Raw genomic sequence first — 27839 nt, 5'->3', positions numbered from 1 at the left:
CATAAACGCCTACCGAAAACAAACAAAACAAAATAAAAAAAAACACCCAAAATAAACCAGGACAAAACAAACAAACAAAAAGCCCTAACAAACCCCAAACAGAAAAAAACCCAAACAAACAAACAAATGAAAGGATCCATTACATCAGATTACATTTTATTCTCCTGCTTGTCTTCATTTTCGTGCCCGCATGTACGTTTCTTAACAAAACACTTTATCAACACCTGAAATATGAATTGGGTTTAATTGTATAACAACATGGAATTAATCAATACGTGGGATCAAACTATCAACTAGCTCTAGGTCGATTTGACAGTTATTTCGTACTTGTGTTCACCCTTGTTTATACGTTGCTATAACTACAGACACGCACTGACCCGCGCCAGCGGGTCAATGGATTTTTAACCAATCAGGGCTGACGTATGCTGTCAGCCCGTAAGTGTGTCAATACTATTCACAACAGATCAATGTGGGGAAAGTGCACACAGAAGAGAATATGAGCAGCGTTAAGCAAACACACTTTGATCCAATAGGAGTTACTTACGACGAGGATGGAAATCCAAAAGTTAACTACAGGTCTGAGGCTGGACCCTCCTCACACCTTCCTTCCTTCGAAGACGAAGAAGACATCACGAATATTTTCGACATCGCCGGCGAGGGTTATGACGTCACACTATCCCTGGCACAAGGAAGAATCAGCTGGCGTTCGATGAATCCAAATGGTGGGTAAAGACGAATCATATGATATTAAATAATTGACATTTGATCACTATTATATATTTTTATTAATGGAATTTGTGTAATGGCCTTCACTTTGGCATTGTCCAGATTAATGTGTAGATTATGGAATTAATGCATTAAAAAAGAAGAAGAAAAAACCCAGACTTTTGAAACTTCTTACATTGTCTTTCTAAGGATCTACTTTAAGAGATTGGCATGTAAACATTGGTGCTATGAATACACTGAAAATGCCAGATGTTATTTTTGCTATCCCAACCTCAGAATTGTAGATTTAGGATTTGATAGTTTAAATTCATTGGGTTAGAGGCCGGGTGACAATACAGAATTTTCACGATAAAACATATTAAAACATATTGTGATATCTTGGAATGATATATAATTTGATATGATTTGATTTCATGCACATCACAATTGCCATCTGAAGTTATTTTCATGAAAAAGGGGTTTATTTTTAGTGTAGTTTAGTGTAAATTTTCACATATCCATCATTTTCAGAGGCAAATTAACAATTTTAAGGTCAACTATACATGATGGGAAATGAAAAAAAAAGTATTCATATATTTATTGTTAGATAAAGTATCATGATTATCAATGCTAAACTGTCACATCTCTAGCCTTGATGAGCATGTGAACTGGGTGAGAAAGTTTGGGTTAATGCTGCATTTAGCAAGGTATGTCATGGCATGTCAGCTTGTGTTGGAGGAAAGTCTAAAGTAATGCAGGTCTTCCATAATCACCATTTATATGAAATCCAGGAGCATAGGTATGGAGCTGCCAAACCAAGAATCACAGGCTCCTGTTAATGCCAGCTGTTTCACACCTGTACATTTTGACAACAACTATAACAACTAATTGTACAAAAGTATTACATTCTCTAAATTTTAGTTATTTAAGAATCAATAAGGCTGATTATTCATAGAGATAGACGGTGGGATAGCCTTGTGGTTAAAGCATTTTCTGGTGATGTCGAAGACCTGGGTTTGATTCCCCACGTGGGTACAATGTGTGAGGCCCTTTTCTAGTGTCCCTGCTGTGATATTGTTGGAATATTGCTAAAAGAGGCACAAAACCCAACTCACTCACTCACTTCAGATCTGCCATTGATGAATTTATTACTAAATATGAATTGAGCAGATCCATTATCTTTTGAGAGCTGACAATCGAGTCCTTGTACCCATTAATGCCAAGTGCCAGGCAGGAAACAATGAGTACCATGTCTGTCTGACCCACTGAAAATTACAGGACCCACAGAATTAAGTTAAACAAACATTTTAGATTTAACAACAACTGCTGTGCCAAATGTGGCAAACAGTATGTTAGGACAAAACACCTCCTACAACATCAGGCCAGTTGCCAGAACAAAGAAGTTGCAAAGAAAAGTAACACCTACAAATGCAAATATTGCAACAAGGAGTATGTCTACCAAGAGAGTTATCAGAAACATACAGAGATCTGCATGAAAGAGAACAGTGTCAATGATACTCAAACTGTCCAACCTATCACACAAGCCAGGGGTCAACATACTCATACCTCAAAACCACCTAAGGTGGGAAAGCATGGACACCCTGACAGACTGAAAGTGTTGTTATGGAGAGCTGTTCCAGACAAGAAACATGGAAAAACCCTCATCAAACTTACTCGAAGTAAGTTTGGGATAAGCAACAACATACCAATGGTGATAAGAGGTGTCAAGAGAAACAAAAGAATCGAAATGTGGTGTACGGATAGACAATCAGTGGAATCGCTTTTTCAACAAATTCGACAAAAATGTCATGAAAACAAATGGAGGCAGTTCTGTAGTTTGGGTTGCAATTACCTCCAAAGAAAATCACGCCACTATCGAGATGACACAACCTCTATATCTGAAGTAAATACCATAGACCTACCTCAAGACTCAGAAGCTGTACATGATGAAACTAAAGCTCTAAAAGTACTACAGTGGAATGCCCAGTCACTGAAGAACAAAGTTAGTGAATTCAAGCTACTCTTACAGGAGGAAAACATTGACATAGCACTGCTCAGTGAAACAAGAATAACAGAACATGAGAACTGGCAAGACAAGTTCAAAGGCTACTGCCTATATAACTCCCCAAGGCCAAACAAGGAGGGCGGAGGTGTAGCACTATTGACAAAAAGTCATCTAGGAGTGTCAGAAGTAAAGACCTACTACTCTGAGATCATAGAGTACATCAGTGCAGATATCACAGTCTGTAAAAACTTCACATTCTGTGCCTCATCCATCTATGCCAGGGAAGGATGTAGCAGGCTGACCAACGAACTAGATGATATCAGTCAGGGTACAAACTCATATCTAGCCGGTGATTTCAACGCTAAAAGCACCCAATGGAACAGCACCCAAACCAACTCATCTGGTGCAAGACTCTCAGCATGGTTAACTGACAGCAACCTCCTGCCAATCAATGGTACTGAGCACACTCATCAAAGCCACTCAACGGGGCATACTGACTCCATCGATGTAACAATTGTTAGCCCAAATCTTGCCCCTCAAATAAAGTCATGGAAAACCATGGATGATACTCTCAGCAGCGATCACTTCCCAATCATCACAGAGATAGAACTTCCCGGTTCCCCACAAAACACCACCAAAGAAGTGAGATTCAACATCAAAAAAGCTAACAGAGAAGGATTCACATCTCTACTAGCACACCAGATTGAGGAAACACAAGCCATCATAACACACTCATCTGTTGAACAGAAGGTGGAATCAATTACCAAGTGTATTGTTGATGTGGCAGAAGAAACTTATCCTTCAACCAAACTTCACAAGAGACCACCTGCACCTTGGTGGAATGAAAGTATAAGCAAGGACAGAAAGGCTAGAAGAAGAGCCAGAAGAACCTGGAAACGCACCCGCAACTTGAGGGACAAAATAGCATACAAATGTCTAGAAGCCAAAGTAAAGAGGGATATCAAGATCGCCTAAACCACTAGTTGGAGAAATTTCATCTCAACGCTTACAAGAGACACTCCTTCCCATACTATCTGGAGGAAAATAAAAGCAATCAACGGCAACACCAACTCAAGTCAACCAGCCCTATTCCATGATGGGTTCAATAATCAGCCCAATCCTTTTTAACATCATGATGCAGGATCTACCATCTGTAGTTTCAAAGCCACTGGGACAAGTCACATATGCTGATGATGGCTCCATATATATCACTCACAAAGATCTCAACCACATTGTGACGCATGCCAATGAATGTATGGAAGCAATAAACAATTGGGCAACCAAGTGGAAATTTAAGATATCCCAAGAAAAGACAGAATACACAGTCATCACCAGAAAACGAAAACATGTGTTGCCACTTGACAAACTTGGTATACAAATCTCTGGTCGGTCAATAGGCTACAACAAAAATCCAAAAATACTAGGGCTAACACTCGACCCTAAACTCACATGGAATGCCCATATTGACCGGTTACATCATGACTGTCTAAAGAGACTGAACCTCATGAAGGTCATTTCATCAAAAGCTTGGGGGGCCGATTTTACCACCCTAAGAACATTCTATCTGACATATATCAGGAGTAAGATGTCATATGCCATGGAAATCTGGTCATCATGCTGCCCAACGAGAATGAAAAGACTTTCAACCTTACAAAATTGTGCTCTCCGTCTCATAGTTGGTGCTCTGAAAACCACGCCAGTTGGGTCACTTGAGATAGAAGCAAACATCCCTCCACTTCAGATCCATTCGGAATCAGTTATCCTGAACAGAAGGATTAAAAATCACTTCCTTCCAAAAGATTCTCCAGGGCATCTCAAGAAAAACAAAGCAAAGAACTCCTTCTATGCAAGATCCAGCAGGCTACTCAAGGAAAGAAACATCTATCTCCCTTCTAGGTCAGACCCCAACTTCTCTCCAACAGCAATCATGAATGATATACCACCATGGCAATGGAAACCTCCAACCATAGTAACATCAATTCCAGAACAAGCCAATAAGTCAGAAAACCCAGTCAAGTTGAAGATGCTAGCCTTGGAGTTAATCCAGACTAAATATTCAGAATACAGAAAGATCTACACTGACGGCTCCCTGGATCCAAACAATGGAAAAGCTGGGGCAGGCATATATCTCCAAGACGATGAGAGTAGTGTCATCATTCCACTCACCCCCTGCTCAATCCTCAGTGCAGAACTTACAGCAATAGAAAGAGCCTTGCTGGAAATTAAAGATCTTTCCAACTCCGGTCCTTACACCATCCTGACTGACTCTTTATCATCCCTGCACACTCTGTTGTCATACAAACCTACTGAGTACTACCATCAAACCAAAGCCATCAACAGTCTGCTACAAACCCTGAAAACTGTCATCTGCCTACAATGGATCCCAAGCCATGTAGGGATTATTGGGAATGAAAAGTCTGACGAACTTGCCAAGCAAGCATCTGAGTGTGGCCCTCTGCTAAAACCTATGTCATCTCTACCTAGTTTGAAATGCAGAGTGAAGGAAACCTCTAGTGATAAATGGTCAAATATCTGGCTCAATAACAGCAAAGGTCGAAAGTACTTTGAACTGCAGGAAAAACCCAACAGAATTTTCTACAAAAATATCAAAAGAACGGATCAAGTTACCATCTCTAGAATCCGACTGAACCACTTTCCCTGTCAGAGCTATCTAGCCAAATGTCATCTGGCAACTGACTCCATTTGCACATTTTGTAATCAAGAAGAGGAAGATCTTGAGCACATCTTATTCAGATGCCCCGAATATGATGAAATCAGGTCAACAGCCAACAACAATCTTAAAGAAGCCCTTGAAAACAGAAATAATGAATGGGCTCAATTCATCAATATAATCAAGAGGAGAAACGAGAGGGTACATGCAAGGGCCACGACGCCAGAGGCATGCTCCACTACCTAACCTAACCTAGATTTAACATTTCTTACAACTGGCATTGAAATTATCAACATCATATGATAGCAAACATAAGATTGTTAAACAGCAAACAAGGGTCACATGCCACAAATAAAAACTTGACGCAAAAACACTGTGAAATATTCAGTCAGACACAGGGGCTGGCGGGTTGGTGATTTCTATCTGACCACTGGTGAATCTGCCAGATTTGTCAGAGGGTCAGACACAGTCCATTATGACCATTATGTATTCAGTGCTGTTTATTTAACACTTCACCAAGCAGTATTCCATCTGTGTAAATGAATATGGTCCGTTGAATCCAGTGACTGATGTCATGAGCATCAATCCACAAAACAAACCAGATCTGTAAACCTGACAGCTTATTGATTTGGTTTCCTCTTACAAGAGGCATTGTTAACTTGGAACCCCTATTTTCACAAAATATCAGAACAGGTCTTCATTACGGCTGGTTGTTGAATCTCTTTTTATTCATTTAAATGTACCTTTTGTGTTCATTAGGCAAGAAGAAATCCAAAGGGCTTTCGTCACTGTTCAAAAGCAACAAAACCTCTGCGGACACCAATGGCCTTGACCTTGAAGATGCATATGGTGTGAAAATAAGACGTCGCCGTCGGGCGGATCAGAGTGAAGGAGAAGGTTACTGTCTTGGGTTCGGACTTTTTACTTATGAGATGAAGGAATCGGCTAATATGTTGAAAGACAAGATTTTGTTCTTCGAACATCCAAGTGAAGATATTTGTATTAAATGGGTGAAACAGATATCGTCCTACCTGTCTGGTAAGTACATTATATACCGAGTACACATGAAAACACACCACTTGAAAAAAGTCAATATATAAGTTCAAGTGAACTTAAATATAATTTTTATACAACAACAACACTACAGTAAAGTCACCCGACATGCCAGATGCAAGAAATGCGAGAATTTCATGTTAACAGTAATGCTAGGCAATTTTTCGCAAAAACGCAACATTTTGCAGGCACACCACGGGAAAAGTAAATTTTACTCTGAATTTGTGCACACACTGCCTTTAAAAGCATGTGAGTCCAAATAGAATTTCACTTCTTCACTGACACTTGTGAAACGCCAACATGATGCCGCAACTTACAGCCCCTGAACGTGAACGTGCCATATTCATGCTTCAAAATGGCACCGGCACCAGCACCAGGGAAATTGCCAGACGACAACACTGTGCACACACAACGATCGCAAGACTCCATCAAAGGTTTCTGCAAACGGAGAGCACTCGGAACCGTCCTCGACCGAGTCAACAACGTGTGACAACAGCACGTCAGGACCATCAGATCGTATGGGATCATGTCCGAGACTGAACACTGCCAGTGGCAAGAATGACGTGGATTCATTCACCCCAACACCGTGTGGAACCGTCTGCGAGCTGCAGGCCTGTGTGCACAACGTCCTTATTTTGGCCCCATATTGACGGATCATCACTGAAACCAGCGTCTACAGTGGGCAAACAGGCACCAGAATTGGCAACTATGACAATGGCACGGTGTCATCTTTTCTGACTAGTCACGATTTCACTTAAGGAGCGCAAATGGCCGTATACATGTTTGGTGGAGACGTGGTGAACGTTATAACGCTGAATGTGTCAGACGGACCATTGGGGTGGCAGAAGCGTTATGGTGTGGGATGGAATACGCTACTGTCACAGAACCCCTCTCCATATCTGCAGAGTAAGGGTGAATGCCGTCTACAACTGGGACCAGGTGCTGCTGAACCAGGTTGTGCCATTCTTCAACCAACACCACAATGTCCACACGTTCCAACAGGACAACGCTAGGGCACACACTGCAAGGGTGTCCATGCAGTACCTTGCACAGCAGAACATCCCCGTGCTTCAGTGGCCAGCTCTGTCACTCGACCGCTCCCCTATCGAGCACTCATGGGATGAAATTGGATTACGTCTTTCACGTCGATGCCAGATGGACAACATCCGAGAACTTCAGGTTGCCCTTGTTCAGGAGTGGAATGCTATCCTTCAGAACACTATCCAGAGACCAACTCCATGCGACAACGATGCACTGCATGTGTCATTGCAAATGGCGATCACACCCGTTATTGACTTTCCTGTTTGACCCCTACACCAGTTAAGCCTCTCTCATGCATTAACATTATTGTGAATGAAATTTAATGATATTTACACGTCTTCTTAAATCATTCATTATCTCAAATGCATCATAAGTATATACTTCACATATCAATCCATGGAGCAATTCCAGATTTTGTGAGTGGTGCGTTTTCATATGGACTGAGTATATTTGCGCATTAACATTTACTGATTCTAGGTTTGACCATAGAGGCATATCGTGCTTAGAAACAGTGTTAGAAAGACATATAGGACCCTACTCTATTACTAAAAGGAAAGGGATGTAAGAATGGAACCACCACTGCTCAATCAAAGTTAGATTTCACGAATAAAATACTTGTAAGGCCCCGCTGAGCCCCACACACCAAAAGCTAGATAATTTCCATACAAAATTAGCAGTAAGTGTTCACAATTGGACCATTATTTCAAAAGTTAACACCACAACTCGATGAAAACAGGTACCGCCGCATGACAACAAAAGCTCACCTAAATTCATTTATTAATTCTCGTAATGTTGCCAGGTCCTTTGTAGTAATAGGGTAGGATATATATACTTATATGTCAGAGATTAAAAGAGAACTGTTTTACAAACTTTAATGAACTCAAAACGCTGTTTCTATATTTTGGTTATTTTGCAATTTTATGTTCTTTCTGCATGGTTATTTCCTGAAAAATATGTGATGTCCCTGAGGATATATGTAGTAACCTGAAAATAGTAAAAAGTGTTTATTACAAATAACTTTGCAACAAACAAAAAGATATAACGATAAGATGCTTTGATCCCATGCATTTTAGAGTATCTAATATCCACCTCAAAGATACCCACTGGTGGTATAAGGACAAATTATGTGCAAAGAATAGTCATTATCAAAAGTTGATTAACAATTTTATCCCTCCTGGTACCCATTCACAGCTATGTGAACAGAGGCATTTTTTAACAAATATTCTTGCCTAAGGTTAGCCCACATATATTTCATGTACTTCATTGTGGGGCTGAAGAAAGTCGAAAGAAAATCTCAACTTGCCAACACTGTCACCCATCCAAGACCTCTCTGTGACCCATGTTTTTATGTTGCTTAACTTCAACTGATTTGTGACTTGAGCTCTATGCACAGGACCACACGTCTTTAAAAAAACTATAGTTTGTGGTCATTTTGATTATAGTTTTCTGCATATTCAAGATGAACTTGTAAAGCAGTGATAAACTGTTTTGAGACAATGTTTTCTGTAATTTGTATTATAATTGATTAAGTAATTGGGAAACAATGTTTAGAATTTGAGTGATAGTTATTATGAGTCACATTTCGTATCACTGCCATAGCTACTTGCCCTTGGCAATCTATTGTTTATTTCCTAATTGGGAACATTTTGACAACAGCCATGCTTGGCTCGACTGTTCTTAATTGAGTGTCGTATATATAAAGGCTGGTTGTTGTGCTGTGGATGGGAAATCACACTCAGACTTACACTCGGAATTATTCTCATTAACTGTCAGCAACACCCCAACCTACAACCTACATCCAAGAATTACACTCCATGCCTGATGGCACACAAATGAAACAAGCTTCATTTGGAATTTTGGCTCCCTCTGTGTAATTCCAAGATTCTGGTGACTTAGTATTTTACTTTTGTTACCCAATTTACTTCAGACTTTTGACTCAATAGCATTGTACTAGAAATCTGTATTGTGATTCATTGTAACTTGCTCACCGTTTTGCACAATATATTATTGAATATTAAAGATGTGTCTGTGTTATATTTTGCTTGTTCAGATGGGATTTCTTATACTTTTTGTCATGGCAGTTTATTAACCGTAACAAAAATAAGCAAACTTTAAGAAAATCATGAATAATATGAGTTATAACCATTGGAATTCTTCCCAAAATCAGTGAGAATCAAAAGGCAGAAAATTCCAATTCAAACATTTGACAGATCATCGTAGTCTTGGCACTATCAGTCACAGATCTTGATATGAAAGCATACAAAAAAATTGTGATCAGTTATTTGTCATTATGGTGATGTTTTTAGTCAGTAGATTGATACGGACATTACCAGTTAGAGATTCTTTATGTAAAAGTCAGGATAAATCTGTGTTAATGCTGAAGTAGGCACAAGTTTTGATTAATCCTGCTTTAGTGATCCTGGTGATTCACAGAGGATGGAGATACGCTGTCATGTTTCATTGGACGTATTGATTGTACCTGCATGTGAGCCTATCGTTTGAGACCATCCTCATCAACAATTGATGGCCACGTCTATAAATAACGTATGGATGTCAAAAAGTCATTGACGTTCTGTACAGCCGTAGGCGCCATTGGTCACATTCAACTAGTGACCTCTTTCTGGACCTGTATTGTAATCTAACTAGATTTTGGACAAAACTGCTCTTTTATTTTGATTGTTCATTACTCATTGAGAGATGCTAACCTATGCGATCATATTCGTTACAAAAAACAACACAAAATAGTGTCTGTGATAACAGTAAAACCGTACAAATTAAAAGAAATACATTAAATTGTCTAACAGTAAAACATACATACCATACACAATACATTTCAACTACAGTTTATTCAGTGTCAAGCTAAAGGTGGATATAAAATAATACTGATTTTGATGAGTACACAGTTAATAGCAAGTTCTTAAAATATCGGTATATTTTTTCATTAAATATGTGTACATTTTGGCAAAGTTTTAACTTATTTTGGTGTACAGACAAATACTAAACACAACGTTTTACTTCGAGTCACAAACATAGGGGTCCCAATTTTTTGTTTTATGGGTCATTTTGGACAAAATGACGGTCCTGTGAAGTATCAGTAGAGAACTTTATGGCATATCGGCATATGTACAGATAAAAAATATGCATGTTACGGTAGGAAAAAAATCAGAAAATGTAGTCTTAGAATCATTTATTGACCTATTTATGTGAAAAAGTATAATTGCTCTATTGTTTATTGACCGGTTTACACAAGAGTAGCAATGCTGTGGTGCATGTGTGAAATGAAACACGAGATTACTTACATGCCATTAAATTCCATTCAGTACTCTAAGTGTACTCTAACTTTTCCCGGTACACTTATATTGAGAAACAAAGGCGTACATACTGCTCATATTGAAAAATTATCTGGGCCCTTGGTACCCAAAGCTTGGAATGAAAGCTTTGGCTTGCATAACTGTTTCCGATGTCCGCCAGTTTCAATGCCAGTTACTCTTGAAATAAGAACTTCAAATAGATGGAACAGAATCAAACTTTGATCAACAGTAACATGATGGCACATTATGTTACTCATTATGTTACTCTCCTGCACATTATGTTACTCAATCATATTAAACATGATTTGAAATAAAAATACATCGAACAGAGAAGTAACATTTAAAACTGTCTGAACCTGCTTTTGCAGTGTCTTTTGCCATATCAGTCAGTAAGTAATCTTTACTAACATTGTTTTTGTATATTAAAACAGTCTGATCAAGAACACATGTATAGTAATACATAATTTATGTGATAATATTAGAGCTTATCATGTGTTAGGAGGACCATACTCAAACATGCATCAAACTGTCAGTGGATTGCAATTGTTTAGTCTCCCATAGCAATTAATCAATGGTAGAAAAAACTATATGTGTGACTGTTGATAGGTTAGGCTAATTATAAATTGAAATGTTTATCTGGCATTGGCACGTCACTATTATTTGTGCTTGTAAATTTTTTTTATTGCCATTCAAAAAAAATAATTTTGACATAGTCACGTCCTGATCATCCATTTGTAAATTACAAGAATGAGTGTCTGTAAGAATGTGTGTGACTAAATCTATAACTCATTAGCATGCGCTAAATTTCCCAAGCTGTATTTCTAAGAGAAAAAAATAAAAATGTCTTCCTCACGTGTCACTTTTTTTCTATCAAATATGTAACGAAAGTCCTACAGCCCTTGTCACTTGTTACGTACATATTAAGAAAATATGATCAAGAGCACATATGTAGTAATACACAATTTCTATGATACTATTAGTGCTTATCATGAGTACATTATTTATTGGAGCTTGTTTGTGAATGAAATTTCTTTACTACAGCTATCAAAGGCAGGCCAAAAACAATCAAAATGTTCCTACAAGAGCATGCTGGACACAAGAATGGACGCTCGTTCTATCGACACACAATTTTACCGATGTTCAAAAATGCTGATGTCAGTGTGGATATGACAGGTGAGTGATAATTCCAAGTGAGTGAGTGAGTGACTGAGTGTGGTTCCAGCAATATCTCAGTGTTAGACAGCAGAAATCAGTGAGTATGGTTCCAGCAATATCTCAGTGTTCGACACCAGAAATCAGTGACAAGCTAAACACATTGTGCCTGCCTGAGAATTGAACCCAGGTCCCAGTCAGCATGATGAGTGAACGCTTTAACCACTTGGCTATCCACACACCCTTCTTTGAGGTAAGAACAAATCTGCATCACATCCTGCAATCAGGCACGAAACTGGGTCTGTTGTTCAGGCTTGATTGAGTTCCACCATATCCTGATTTTCCCTTTAGAACCCATGCTTGATGTAAGAGGCAAAAAACAGGATCGGGTGGTCAGACTCACTGATTTGGTTGACACATGTCATCTCATACCAATTGAGCAGGTTGATGCTTGCTATTGAGTGCTGTTTTTTTCTGGTCCAGACTTGATTATTTACAGACTTCCTTATATAGCCAGAATATTTCTGAGTGCGGTATTAAACCACATACAAACATAACCATGACTGATGTTCTGATGGTTTCAACCTCAGGGTTCTCCTGCACCTGGTCAAAGATAGGTATTTGCTTAAAACTGAAAAAAAAAGTATGAAATTGGAATTACACATAAGGCAGAGAGGGCAGGAATATGTAAGTCAGGGAGGGAAGGGTACTGAATAAGACCTGTGTACCCACAAGCCTACCCTGATGAATAGTGAGTCATGTGATTCATAATATACTGAACAGCAAAAGAAATGCAACTGTTTTTTGTCAAGTTTTTAATATGCGTTATAAACACAAATGCTTACTTTTTGTGAGATTTCATCTTTTTCAAAACTTGAGTTTCTTTTGCTGTTCATTATACATTGTCAAAAATTCAATTAACTCATATGGTTTGACAATGGGCTGGGCTCAGTCAAAATCTACTAGCAGAGCTGCCAGCCCTGAATGTAATGAAAGCAGAGTCACATCTGGCTGAAAAACAGTTTTTAGACTTAAGTTTTTTTTATGACTTAAGACTTTTATAGAATACTGCCTCAGGTTTTTAGCCAGATGTGACTCTGCTTTCATTACATTCAGGGCTGGCAGCTCTGCTAGTAGATTTTGACTGAGCCCAGCCCATTGTCAAACCGTATCCTTTTAGGAAACTTTGAATACTTATAGACTTCCTAGATTACCACCAGCTTGACAGCCCATAAAACCTTCTCATTTTATAGTGTTGTTGTGAAATGTTCACTAATTCATCATACAGTCCATAAATACCAAACAAAAAATTCATTTGAATATCTAATCACATGCTTGATGTGACTTATTGAGAGGGAGTAATTATTGTTCATGGCTGAATGAAATTTTATTGATTGAAATTCACTGATAGCTTTGGCACACTTAAATATGTTAATGGTGGTTGATGCAAAGAGAATTCGTAATGCATTGGAATTCTTAGTTAATGGTCTAATGGAAAGCTGTTTATTGGATTTTTCTGCTCATTGGTAGTTGATGTATAATGTATTTTGCCATTATTGTATCGGAAAGTCAATCAATCAGCATTATTCTGCTGTGATTTGTTTGTGGATAGGCTACAAGTGACACTAACTAAAAAAAAAGTTTTTCCATAGATTTCCATAGTAACGTCATATTGTCTTAAAAAATAACCAGGCCTTTAACGGTCATTAAATTGATATATTTGCACAGTATAGACAGAAACCCACAATGAAAATTCCCATTTAGGCTTGTTTAACCAATTCCTTTTCTGAGTACAGGACGTTGAACTCACCAACCCAAGATCCATACCAAATGCCACCTACTTGAAAGTACCTCTGCTCACATTCAGCATAAAAAGACAGCATTTAATATTTGGAAATATGGTCACATTTAATTTCTGGATGGATGTCAATTTAAAAACCACAAAAACTTACACAACATTATCCAGTCACAGTTGTCACTAGTGTCAGATGTTTCTGACAGTACTGAAGGCTCAGTGTAAACTACAAAACGATACTAAATGTTAACCTGTGGCATCTGATTTGATGTAGTATAACCTACAATCCAGGTGAGATCGAAACGTTCATAGCCCTAAGAATTCTTAACTTTGATTGTAGTCTATGTGTTAAGAATGGGCTTAAGAAGTTCATAGGGTTATAAACGTTTTGAAAATAGCTAGCCAGGTGAGATTGAAAAGTATAAATTGTACAGAGGACTCTAAAATTGATATTTGAAACAGAGGTCAACAATTTCAACATAAACTGATTACTTTAGATGCCTACTTTTATGCATCCAAGATATCTCCAATGTATATGTTCCAATAGTTCCACTATACCCTGGATGCATCTACAGGTTGGCCTGATAATTTTATTACCTCAATTTGCTGGTGGCCCATTCTCACAGTAGCCAATCAACTAAGCTGCCTTTTCAACCGAGCTTGGCATTGTCAAAAAAGATTGTGTTCGCAGCTGTGAAGGTTTGTTCACAGTGCCACTCAGATTTTGGGGAAATCGTACAGACAAATTGACAGGTCTGAAACTTTAAAAAATATATATGCTAGAACTCCTACCTCTTTCAGAGGACCTCTGCATGGTTTGTGTTGCCAGGTTTAATCAGTTAGATAATTAAGAAAGTGTGATTGCTATGCTCAACTTCCTCAACTTCTGATTGACTAGAAAACCAACCAAGGGAGGTAATAAATTCATCAGATTGAGTCATCGATGCATCCAGGGTGTAATGAAGATTCATCTGAACGTTTACCTTGGAGGTATCGAGGATGATTTTTATGTCGCTTACAGTTCTGTTACGTGATGGAATGTTGTAGTGTGTTCTGTTTTACTTTGCAGTCACCTTGTGTACAAACGAGAATGATGAATGATTAAATAACTCGAGGTAGGAATAAGTACACAAAACATGCGATATTGATCTTTTTTTCATGCCTCACAATGAGGGATGACAAACAGCTGGCGGGACTACTGAGTATTGCATGTTGGCAGTCACACCTGGTTGTGCAGCTGTGCACCTGAAGAGTGTGCCAGCACTGCCGCAGCAGCTGTTTGTCACTCCTTGATGTGAAAAGTGAAAATTGCACAATATTACATTTCTTAAGCAGCTTTTTCCATGATCGATCATAAGATGTCAGATTTCAGATCCTGTTTGATACCGAGGTTTCAGAACCATGTGTCCTATTTATGTTTTCAGCATTTATCCCTAGTAGTAAACCAAAAGTCACCGTGTTGTGTAATCTGATTGGTTGGAAAACATGATCAAATGGTATTAGATTCCCGGAAACTGCAAGACCATTTACTGTGTATTAACAAGAAGAAACATCGCAAACAATTGTTTTCTTGTGTCATCAACAGTGGTGACGTCATTCAAATCATATTGTGACGTAAAGTAAGAATGACGTCACAAATGAGCAACTCCAGATGCTACCATGGGAACCAGCTGGAACGGCCAGCTGAGGACACTGCACTCCTGAACCCATACTCGATGTAAACGAGTGCAGACAGTAAAACCCTTTGATTTACTTTTGTGTTTACAACGTCGATACACATCATGTGTTGGTCATTTTGCAGGTGTTATTGAGTATTTGAAGCACGGGAATATTTCATTTGAAACCTCCAGCTAACGCCGTCGGTTCCAAATGCCCGTGCTTCAAATACTCAATAACACCCGCAAAATGACCAACTCATAATGTTTATCTCCTAATTTGAGTTATTTTATCATTCATCGTTTTCATTTGAACCCAAATGGTCTATAAATTATTATCAGTACTGACAAGAGTTTGCTGTGCTGCTGTGTCAAGTGATTGGTAATATCTTGAAATCTTTTTACAGAGGTTCAGCATAATGAACACATCAAGCAAGAAATGATTCACTTGAACTTGGAGGACTTTGATTGGTAAGTTTGCAGAAGTTTTAGGCCATTATTCTGTGTAAGTCATCAATTTTATGTGGAGGAAGTTAATTGTTTGATTGTGTAAGTGCTGAGTCCCATATTACTACAGCTGTAATGATACATTAACTACTGATGGATTGTAGTTGTTGAGGACCCGTCATGGTTCGGGGGAGAATAGGCCGTCAGCAACTCATGCTTGACATAAAAGGCGACTATGCTTGTTGTAAGAAGTGACTAACGGGATCAGGTGGTCAGACTCGCTGGCTTGGTTGACACATGTCATCGGTTCCCAATTGCGCAGATCGATGCCCATGCTGTTGATCATTGGATTGCCGGTCCAGACTTCTGTTGATAAATGCGCATCACAAAATGCAAGATGTTTGTGTGCAGACTTGCAGCTTCATTGAGTTTCTCTTTTAACTGTTTACTTGATCTGGGCTTCATTAGTTTTTTATCCATCATCAAAGGAAACTGAAACTACTTCAACTTGTTTCTATTTCATTTAAACTATATATGTATTTGGGAAATAACTTCAAGTAAGCCATGGCAAGAAGGAAAAAGACCCGCTGCAATAGTTGGTTGCAGTAGACTATTGCCATCACAATAGCATGTTGCAATATAGTTGTTTTTCCTTTAATAGTCACCACTACAAAATACAGTAAGAGGTATCAACTCAATTGTGGAAGTTCAGCAAAATTAGAAGTGCTGTAGGTTTATCTCCTAATCACAGGATTACCTGATAAGGACTCATTTTTAGATACTGACACCAAGTAGCTGGAATATTGATTAGTGTCCTGTTAACAAACAGAGAGTGTAAGGTAAGGCAGAAGAAACAAATTTGGCCACAATGGCTGCTGAGTTCATATGACCTTGCTCGCTCGCTCGCTCGCTCCCTCACTCACTCCCTCCCTCCCTCCCTCCCTCCCTCCCTCACTCACTCACTCACTCACTCACTCACTCACTCACTCACTCACTCACTCACTCACTCACTCACTCACTCAGACTGTATGTGATCAATATTTTACCCCCAAACGTACTCCTTCACTTTGGACCAACCCTTGCAACATCATAATTTATTTATTGTGTTTCTCAGCATTGTTGCGTGTGGTGGTGATGGGACAGCAAACAAGGTGGCAGATGCACTTCTGAACCGATGGCAGAAAGACAATGACATTGATGTGAAGCCAGGATTCACACCTGCCCGGTGTAATATGCCATTGGGCATTATTCCCATAGGTAAGCTGTTTACATTAGGCATAATAATCATTGGTGGACAGTTCATATAAGGCATAATCTCCTTTGGTGGACAGTTCATAATAAGGTATAATCCCCTTTGGTGGACAGTTCATATGAGGTATAATCCCCTTTGGTGGACAGTTCATATAAGGCATTATAAATGCCCATTGGTGGACAGTTCATATAAGGCATTATAAATGCCCATTGGTGGACAGTTCATATAAGACATAATGCCCATTATTATATGACAGGTAGATTTCTGATAGGTCCACTTGGTCACATGACAGCTTTGACACTAAGCAATGTCAACCGCACCACTTCGATGTAACAATCCATGTACCTCTAAAAATGGGTTTGGAATATTCCAGCTGTGAAATCCTCACTGCCTGCGTCATGCTAGATAAATAAGCAATAAGCATTGCTTCGTCCCTGTGACTGTGTTGGTTTAGAGTTACATCCCATTTGTATCAAAATAGCAGACAACACGACACAACAAAGATCAGCCAAAAGAGTATTCTCCTGTGATCAAACAATACCCTGCCAATATGATGAATATGATGATGTGATGTTCATTATTGTTATCTACAGTGCACTCTGTCTAATTTTGACCAGCTTGGGTGCGACTAAAAAGTCTGGATTAGTCAGTTCCGTCGTGTTTAGACAGCAATCTGAGAAATATATGGTCCGAGTTGGACAGAGTGCCCTGTCATAATATAGGTTTAACAAACATGCTGTTATATTCACAGGTCTGACCAATCACATCGCAGGGTCTGTTGTTGGCACTGTGGACCCCATCTCTGCTATATTACACATCATATACGGTCAGTATGTCCAGACTGGTGGGGTGTCCTAAGTCAGGATCACAGTCACTGAACCATATTATTTTCCATTCTGCCAAGCTTTGAAGCCCAAAATGAGCAGGTCTACTGTAAAACAAGGATATGTTGAGCATCAACCTGACAAATGACCCATATTAGCACGTATGAGCGCCATCCACTGGTGCTGGCCATTGTGAAGGAGGGGCCCCAGGTTGTTTGTGATCAAGCGTAGTTGCTACTCAGACCACATGAGAGTCATATGTGCAAGGCATGTGTAGCTAGGTGCAAATGAATTTCATCATGATGCACTGTACATGCACTAGCCTAGCTGTCCTGTCCCTGTCACAAACCAAATGGGTTTGCTCATTGCCATGCACTGCCTATTGTTCTCGGTGCTGGTCCAACTTATCCTTGTTCTGTGTCACAGTGGTAGGATCTGAAGTAGATCCAATAGATTATCCAGTAGATTTAATCAGGCTATGAATCTCCTTTCTCACGCTATGCAGAGACTAAGCGTTAGTCTAGGGAACCTAAGGCACACAAGGTTCTTGCTGAGTTAGCAGTACCCAGGGCCACGTGTAAATTATGGTGCAAATGGGGTGTGCATAATTATATATATATATCTTATGTACCTGTAACATAAACCAACATTCTCTCATCTCGCTATCATTTATCAAAATCTATTTGGCACGAGTGGCTGAAAGAAGAACACACAATTTGAAAAGTGTGACGATTCTGGGTTTGAACTGGTCTTCAGAAACCCACACTTGTCTTAACTGGCAACTTATGATTCTTCCTGATCATCCATCTTGCTAATTTCACAACCATACTTATAGGTTTCTTCAGAATGGTAAACCACAGGTAAAATATAGTGCAAATAGGGTTGCACAGCGTAGAGAATATCACTAGTCTTCTTATATGTGAGCAAGGTGAGCAAAGGTTGGCACCATACTTCCCTCGCTTCCGTTCGAAAAAATATTTTTCATGTCAAAATTAAATATTGACACCATCAAAGGTACCCTGCCTTTTCCTCATATTTCCAAAATCATATTTAATAATTATTCATGTGAAATGTATTTTATTTAATATTTTAAGCACCACTCGTAGTTAATTCAGATTGTTCTTCCCCTCCATTCTCCTTGCCATCCTGTGTTTGGAGTGAAGGAACAAAAATAAGCAGAAATTAAGAAGAAATACCATATTGCCTAATTTTACCATGAGCCTGTTGGAGTTTATTTTTCTTATCTCTTATAGTTAGAGTTTTCGTAACATTTATTCTACACACAAAAAATTCTGGCACAGTTGACAAATGATTAATTATTCAGTAAGTAATAATCATGGGTTTGGAAATCTGAGAGCACAACCCATGCTGAAATAGGTGTATACCATTGATGGTGGCGATATTTTATTTTAACATGAAAATATTTTTCATGAATCGAGCCTTTGCTTGCTTCGATTGCATCCATGAAGACTGGTCAGTTTCTTTCTGCTGTGCAACCCCATTCCGCTACAGTTTGCCTGTGGGTATGACAGTTGTCTCCTTAGACTTTTGTCTCACATAATGCTGATATATGATTGATTGAAATTGAAATATTGTTCACATGAAACTGAAACAATTGGTCACAAGAAACAGACATTGGTCACATGAAACAGAAACGATGCTTACATAAAACTAAAACAGTTGGTCTCATGAAAGAAAACTATTGTTCACATGAAACTAAAACAATTAGTCATATGAAACAACTACTGTTCACATAAATGTAGAACAGTTGGTCACATGAAACAGAAATATTACTCCCATGAAATGGAAATATAGTCCACTCGAAACTAAAACAAGTGTAGAAAACAAATCTTTTTCTGCAATGTTTTGTTGTCTGTTAGTCTCTTGTACAGACCCAGAAGCAAATATTACAAAGAAAGCCCACGCAAGTCTACAAAATGTGGCAAGTGTAGATTTCCACAACTAAGAAAGTCTCAGGACTTCTTTTCATTTCATTTTAGTTTCTTTCAGTACAGTATGCTTTTTTCAGTACAGTATGCTTATTTGAGGGACTATTTGTTAGTCTAGTAATGTTTATATTGCATCATGTTTTCCCAGGTCATAAACAACATGTAGATGTGTGTTCCGTGTACTCTGAAGACAAGTTTCTCCGATGGGCATTCAACTCCCAGTACGGCTTTGCTGGCAATGTGCTGTCTTTCCGGAGTAGATACAGCTCATTAGGTGCTAAGAAGCTAGATGTTGCATTTATCAAAGCTTTAACTAAAGCAAAACTCAGGTAAAATATTCCAGGATTAGTCAATTAGTTCTCAGCATTACATTTTTGTTGTTTTACACTGCAGCTTGCAATATTCAAGCTATATGGCGGTGGTCAGTAAATAATTCAGTCTGGACCAGACACTCCAGTGATCAACAGCATGAGCATCATTCTGCACAACTGGATACAACAAGCATGGGTTACTGAAGACCAATTCTAACCTGGATCTTGATTGACCTATGAGCCTCACAGAAAATGAACCGTTTTCTTGTGGACATTACATGATGACATTGAACTTGAATTAGTTTATTAAAATATTTATTATTGACAAGTCAATAAATAAAGTAATATGATTAAGTTATTAGAAAGTGTGAATTACTATGGTTTTATGGTGCAATATATAGGCTTCAAACTTCATACTCATGATGAGCTGACCATCTAACCACGATGCCACCCCACTGTCCCTTATTAGATTGTGTGGGTATATAAGAATTGAATTCTGATGTGTCAGTTTACAGGAACATAACTCAATTTATAAAATATTTCTTCATTGTCTTAACTCAGCTTTGGTCCAAGGGAGATAATCTAATAGTCAAAATATCTAATATCATGTTTGTATGGTACTGGTCAAATTCTTCAGCTGGACGTTGATGCTAGTTTTTAAAGATAAAATTGTTAATTTACATTTCACAGGTAGGGGCGGGGCAGGGAATTGAAGTTCCAGGGTAGAGTTGATTTTCTGCGAACCTTGCTTGTTGTAAGTGGTGAGTGGGATTAGATGGATCAAGTAGTAATCAAGTAGTAACTTGGTTTATGTCAAAATGGTGTTCATCGCTGGATTGTCAGGCTCGATTATTTGCAGAGACTGCCTCAACAGATGGAATATTGCCTAGTAAAGCAGAGAAGAAAATGAAAGAAAGAAGGAAACAGAAACAGACAGAAGCAGTGGAGAATGTTTTGTTTGCATGTGTCTGCTAAATCTGTGTGATTTGTTTTCAGATCCTACCACTGTGACATAGAATATATTCCTGCTACTGCTGTGAACACGCCCCTGCTCAACACACCATGTCGGATAGGGTAAGATGTTGTTTCCTATAATTCGTAGGCTTGTCATTGCTGCATTCATCCATCTCCTGTCAACACATCCCCTCTCAACAAATCGAGGTGGTCACTCAGAGTTGGCAGTTGAAAATAATCATTATTCTCAATAATTCAGTGAACTGAGCTACAAAGTTCCCCTTATTTTTAGTTTATACATTAGGGTCACTAGGAGGCGCTGACCATTAGGTGACCACCAGTAGGTGGCATATATACGCAGGATGTGGCGTTCATATGTAGTGGCGTATAAGTGGTGTTCATACATACAGGGCCACTAGGTGGCGTATTTGTTTAGTGAATGTCAAGAAAGGATGTGAATATGGGTTCTGACCAGCTAATGTTGTATTAACTAAATAACATACAAATATGATCTGCATACAAAAAACTGGACTCGGAATTCAGTGTGATTATTTTTATTCTTCATTCTACAACCCTAAGTAAGGTTAGGATCAGTAGATGATGTATGTGTTGGTACTGTACATGTTCTGCTTACATGTCCAGCCATGATGTATTGTTATGATGTTGACGTTGCAGGTGCCATGTATGTTGGCATGAAGACAGCGTGGACCAGGACAGTGTCACCCAGGACCTGGTGGAGGAGCTGGACCCTCTTGCCAACTCTGGCTCCAGTAACTCACTCATAGGTGACTTCAACATCTACAAGACAAAGCTGTACAATATACAACCTGTACAAATTGTAACCTGTATAAAATGCAACTTGTACAGCAGGGAACCTGAGCAACACACAACCTGTCCAACACACAACCAGTACAGCACACCTGGACACAGTGGAACCTTTACAATGCACAACCTGTACACAACACACAACCTATACACAATGGAACCATTTACAATGCACAACCTGTACACAACACACAACCTACACACAATGAAAGCATCTACAATGCACAACCTGCACTGCCCACAACCTGTACACAACACACATCCTTCACACAACTGAACCTTTGCAGCACAAAGCCTGTCCAATCTCCTCTTGGAATGAACTGAAAGTTCTCCTTGGAGTCCTATCTGAAAAGTTCAAACAGCTGAATCATTTTCAGTTCTTATTTTGACAGAAATTGAACATGACAGTCCCTGGAAGACAGTGAAAGGATCCTTTATGAATGTGGCTGTATTGACTTTACCTGGGAGAAGTGAGTTTGCACCCAATGGTCTGAGTAAGTTCACACATTTGTGTGACGGCAACATGGACTTGGTGCTGGTGAAAGACACTGACAGGAAAGAGTTCCTTAGATTCCTTAGAAGACACGGCAATGCCAAAAATCAGGTAAGTATTTGCTTCAGGACACATCTACTATCAAAATACATTGACGGTTAATATATTTCTAGTTTTGTATTGTCAGGTTGTGTTTATTCTGAAGGTGATTGGTTAACTTTTATGAATTTGTGATAACAGAGTAAATAGTAATTGTTTTATTGCGTAATCCATCTGGGTGGTCCATTGCTGAGTGTCTGCAGGCTTCCATTTCTGAATGGAGGTATGATAGTTCTACTGTGGGAACAACTAGTTGTGTATAATTGAAAACGAAGACAACTTCTGTTGAAAATCTGAAGGTTTTGGGTGATTGTTGCCTAAACAGGATTTGTGGCAATGATGTACTCGAGGAACAATGAACAACTGGAACAATTCCTGGAACAATGAACAACTGGAACAATTCCTGGAACAATGAACAACTGGAACAATTCCTGGAACAATGAACAACTGGAACAATTCCTGGAACAATGACAACTATTGTTTGAACTCATTGAGCTTAATTTATAAGTTTTTTTCTGAGACCCATGAAGGTCTGGGTTAGAATACTGGCCTTCAGTAACCCATGCTAATCGCAAGAAGTGACTAACCGGATCGGGTGGTCAGACTCGCTGACGTGCATGCTTATGCTGTTGATCACTGGATTGTCTTGTCCAGACTTAATTGTTTCCTTGTTTCCCAATAGTTGGAATAATGCTGAGTACGGTGTAAAACTAAACTCACTCACTTTTTCTGAATTGCTACTGCAGTGCCAAAAATGCATCAGTATCAGATATATATTTAGTGTGATGATGATGAGGAGGAGGAGGAGAATGGAGGTGGAGGATGGAGTTGGTTGTACTGGTTGCAACTGTTGTGATGATCTTTATTATTATTATTATTATTATTATCATAAGTGTTCTTGTATAGCGCACAAATCAAACTGCAAGGCAATTTCTCTAGGCGCTAGGTATTTTTCCCTCGATCACCGGATGTCAATCTCAACAGCACATCGTATTTCAATCTCAACTCCCTGGGGAGTGTACAACTCTTGCTGCCACTAGGCGCACCGAGTTTATTGTACCTCTCTCATCCTAACGAGGTACCCATTTGACAGCTGGGTGGACTGGGACACATAGTCACAGCACTTTGTTCATGTTTACTGCACGTTGCTGTACCCGCAACTAGGTGTATGCACGTGTTCTTTAGCATTCCTTACAGACTTTAGCAAAGGACACATCTCTATTTTAACAACTTATATCGTAAATATTCAGGGATGAGAAATTTCCGCGGATCCGCGGAAATCCGTGTTTTTTTACATCCCCAGGGTCATTTTTCTGAAACGTCTAAATATATATACAGTGTTAATATTGATTTTAGAAGCCATATTTAGTGTGTAAAATGCCAAAATCCCCCAGACCCCCGACTAGTTTTCAGCTGTAAATGAAAATTTCCATTCTCATCCCTGAATATTAGGTACAAATTCTTACATTGTTATTGGACGAAATAAGTTTACATCTAATCATCTCTGTATGCAGTAAACAAGCAGTTGTTGTCCCTAAAGCTGTGTGCTTCACTATTGACTAACACCAGCTTCTCAAATGCCTATCAAGCATTCAGTCTTCTTTTAGTCTGGGGATGGTTGGGTAGCCTAGCAGTTAAAGCGTTCACTCGTCATGCTGAAAACCCAGGTTCAATTCCCTACATGCGTGCAATGTGTGAAGCCCATTTCTGGTGTCCCCTGCTGTGATATTGCTGGAATATTGCAAAAAGTGATGTATAACTAAACTCATTAACTCTTTCAGTTTGACTTCCCATTTGTTGAAGTACATCGTGTGAAGGAGGTGAGATTCCGTCCCAGGTTACCGACGAGCTGGAAACACAGAGACCACACATTCAGTGAGATCGACTACGAAATGTCCAGGATTAAAAGTAGAAAAAGCAGCAAGTCAGCTGAAGTGCTCAATGACTTTGATATGGATGATTCCTTCATGGGTCGGAGAGCATCTCGGTCTGACTTCAGAAGGGCAGACAGTGTTAAGGCTTTGAATGGGAGGAGTGACTCTGAAGATTCTGATGAGGACTCGGATGATAGTTCTGATCTTGATGGAGATAATGATGATAGACAGAGGCGGAGGAATCCTAAACGGCGACAGAGTGAGGTACAAAGATAATAAAATTAGATCTCATCAAATAGGTTGAGTATCTGAATGTAAAGTTGGTTGGTTCAATCCCCTTGTTGTTGTGGGGAAGGTTAGTGGTGAAAGTGCTCGCTTGTCATGCCAAAGACCAGGTTCAATTCCCTACATGGCTACAATATGTGAAACCCATTTCTTGTTATCTCTGTTGTGATATATCTGGAAAATTGCTAAAAGTGGCAACTCACTCACTCACTCACTCATCATTGTTGTTACCCAGTAGTACTGCTTGTATTTCTACATGATTTCTAGGGTCGTTGGGGCAGTGTTTGCAATACTTCAATTTACCAGCTGGCCATCATGGCCTGCTGCTACCTGCAGGCTTTAAAATCTACAGGTCCTGAATGAAATCTGCAGGCCCATATGGTTAGAGTGAAACCCATAAAAACAAAACTGACTACAATGTACACAATTTCACACTGTTTCTACAAAATTAAGTGAAGTCTATGGCACACAGAGGAGGTTTTATTTGTTAAACTGGTGTTGACATTCCTACGGCAGAGCGTAGCATGATGGATCGTGGATGATTCTGGAATGTTACTAAAGAAAAAGAGGGAAACATTCCGGATGGAAAATAATTGACTGATAATTTACTGAAAGTCACAAGGGCCTGCACATATTTGAAACTGCCGGCCCGATACAATAACAACCGGCACTGGGCCTCAGGGTCGGCAGTTATTTTGAACGCTGCGTTGGGGTAGTCTTTTGGTTTAAGCATTCCCTTATTACAAGGAAGTTCCAACTATGACTCACCATATGACGGAGCCCACTGCTGGTTTCTCTTGCCATGATGTTGCTGGTATGTTGTTCAAGGTAACATAAAAGTAAACACACTCCCTCATTCTAAATGTGCTAATTCAGGTCCAGATCTGTGACTGAGTCATTTTGCATTTAAAGAAAATCTCCTTCTTAGGTTTGGATTTGTGTGCGGTCAAACACCAGAGTGTCAAAATGGTCCTGTGTAAGAGTTTGAGTAACTAGTATCCTAAGTTTGATGAAATTGCCAGATATTGATTAAAAAAGAGAACATGCAAGCTTGTGACCAAGCTTTTACTTCAAGATACTTGTAAGTAGACACATCAAACAGTGTCTGAGTGTTGACAGGAAAACTGCAGGGATGAGTGTAAGAAGGACAAATGTGAACGTTCCTGATGCATCGGCCACAAAAGTGTTGAGTGTATTGACTAGAGGAACGAATAAACAAAACAAATGTTACAAAAGTATTGGTTGTAAAATATGGGAAATTGCCAGATGTGGTGGTGTGTAGCCCTTTGCACAAAGCTCAGGTCACAAATCAGTTGAAGTTGGGCACCATCGACCCCGGACAGTCCTTGGATGGGTGACTGTGTTTGGCTCTCCTAAGAGTTTCTAGGACTTCAGTCCTGACCCACAGTAAAGCACATAACACATGTGGTCTCACCTTTGGCGCGTGAGTTTGTTCACCCAGCAGAAAATGGGTACAGGTGATGGAAGAGTCATGTAACTCCCAACCTTCTAGTGCCTAATAGACAGTTTGGGTTAACGGGGGTAATAATAATCAGATTGTTTGGGTGCTTTGAGCATGCATTGTGTAAATGGACTATTGTTATAATTATTATAGATAATGACGAAAGGACTATGCAAGGTAGCAAAGTTTTACTTCAAGACAGTCTTAAGCTTGACACTGCAAAGTTCAACTGGCAGTGGGGTAACTTAGTCGTCAAAGGGTTCTCTTGTCACACTTAGGGCCGGGGTATGGATCCCCACATGGGTACAATGTGTGAAGACCATTTCTGATGTCTCCCTGCTGTCATATTGCTGAAATGTTGCTAAAAACGGCGTAAAACTTAACTCAGTCAAACTTTGACACAACATACTTGACTGCAGTTGGAAAACTGTGTAGGGACATGTGTAAGTACTAGAGCACTAAGGAAACAGACAATGCATTGACAGATAGTGGGAATAGGTATTTGTTGGATACAGTAATCATCCATCATCAACTGTTCGACGTGCACTGATTGTGTTTGATTCCAGCCTGTGAATCCCCTGCATCAGAAGCCGCGCTACGTCGGGCCCCAGTACAGACAAACCTTCATGGAACAGGAGAGAGCCAAGAGGCAGAAAGCACAAAGGAAAAAGGAAGAAAAAGCCAAGAAAAAGGAGGAATCTCGCCTGAATTCTTTCTGGAATATTGACAATGAGCTGTGCCACCAACGAGAACTTGATTTCAAGTAAGGCTTCAGTAATTTACCCTTATCTTGAAAAGTAGGGAATGACAGGACCCCAATTACTGCTGATGAGTAATTTCAGGAAATATGAGGGTCCTGTGGAGTAATGAAATAATGAAATAGTATTTCAGTTTCAGGAACCTTATATTTCTTGTCAAGAGTTTGATAGAACTAATATCATTGTGCATCCTTCAGGACCCAATACTTGTTATTTGTGATGTTTTTCTGCTGACTGAAAGCACATTCCAGAGTTATGTAAAATCCTTGACTTTTGTTCCATAGTATTTTAAAGTTAATGTAGCAGAACCAGATTGAGTAAGTGAGTAAGCAGTATTTACTGACAAACAAGGATAAGTTGAGCACCGACCTGACAATTGACCTGTGTTGGCATGTATGAGTGCTCCCCACTGGCACTTACCACTGTGAGCAAAGGGGCCCTGGGTTGTCCACAGTCAAGTGTAGAGTATTACTGACTTGCTACACTGACCATGTGAGTCTTATGAATGAGGCATGTGCAGCTAAGCATGGAATCAGTTTCATCATTATGCACTGCATGTGCACAAGCCTTCATCTGCTGCTCTGCCTTTCACGAAAGAGATGGGTGTGCTCATTGCCATGCATCCGTTCTTCTCATTAATGCATTCTCTATGCCCGTCCAACTTATCCTTGGTTGCCAGTAGTGCTATGTTCAACCATTGTTTTATTGCAAGTCCTCCATATGATATTATCTTTCATAGATTTTAGCAACAGGCGTGGTCCGTTTCTGAGTGTATGTATGTAAACTTGTGCTGATGATTGTATTTTTTTGTTTCCTTTCAGAGTACATCATGGCCTGATGCAAATATGTGGAGAGGGTGTGTCACCTGACTGTGACAATGTGGAGATCACTATGACCTGTCTACAGCTTGTCAAATAG

At 39.4% G+C, this 27839-nt stretch overlaps 1 protein-coding gene across 1 annotated transcript; it reads left to right on the top strand.

Annotated features, from left to right (window-relative positions):
• The first annotated feature begins 420 nt into the window (after nt 1-420).
• LOC137256023 (ceramide kinase-like protein) lies at nt 421-27839 on the top strand. The gene is made up of 13 exons (XM_067793681.1): nt 421-722; nt 6141-6419; nt 11828-11959; nt 15796-15859; nt 16950-17092; nt 17839-17913; nt 20009-20189; nt 21168-21245; nt 21801-21910; nt 22343-22554; nt 24324-24680; nt 26730-26926; nt 27743-27839. Exons 1-13 carry the CDS (start codon nt 497-499, stop codon nt 27837-27839), a joined length of 2151 nt encoding a protein of 716 aa, XP_067649782.1. The 5' UTR covers nt 421-496.

The sequence above is a fragment of the Haliotis asinina genome, chromosome 11 (assembly GCF_037392515.1).
Source record: "Haliotis asinina isolate JCU_RB_2024 chromosome 11, JCU_Hal_asi_v2, whole genome shotgun sequence".
NCBI lineage: Eukaryota > Metazoa > Mollusca > Gastropoda > Lepetellida > Haliotidae > Haliotis > Haliotis asinina.
This window is presented reverse-complemented; position numbering and strand designations above follow the sequence as displayed.

Coding starts and splice junctions, on each gene's coding strand:
- LOC137256023 (XM_067793681.1), top strand. CDS start 497: ATGAGCAGCGTTAAGCAAACACACTTTGATCCAATAGGAGTTACTTAC. Junction 17,093..17,838: donor ATTGGGCATTATTCCCATAG/GTAAGCTGTTTA, acceptor TTATATTCACAG/GTCTGACCAATCACATCGCA. Junction 22,555..24,323: donor ACGGCAATGCCAAAAATCAG/GTAAGTATTTGC, acceptor TAACTCTTTCAG/TTTGACTTCCCATTTGTTGA.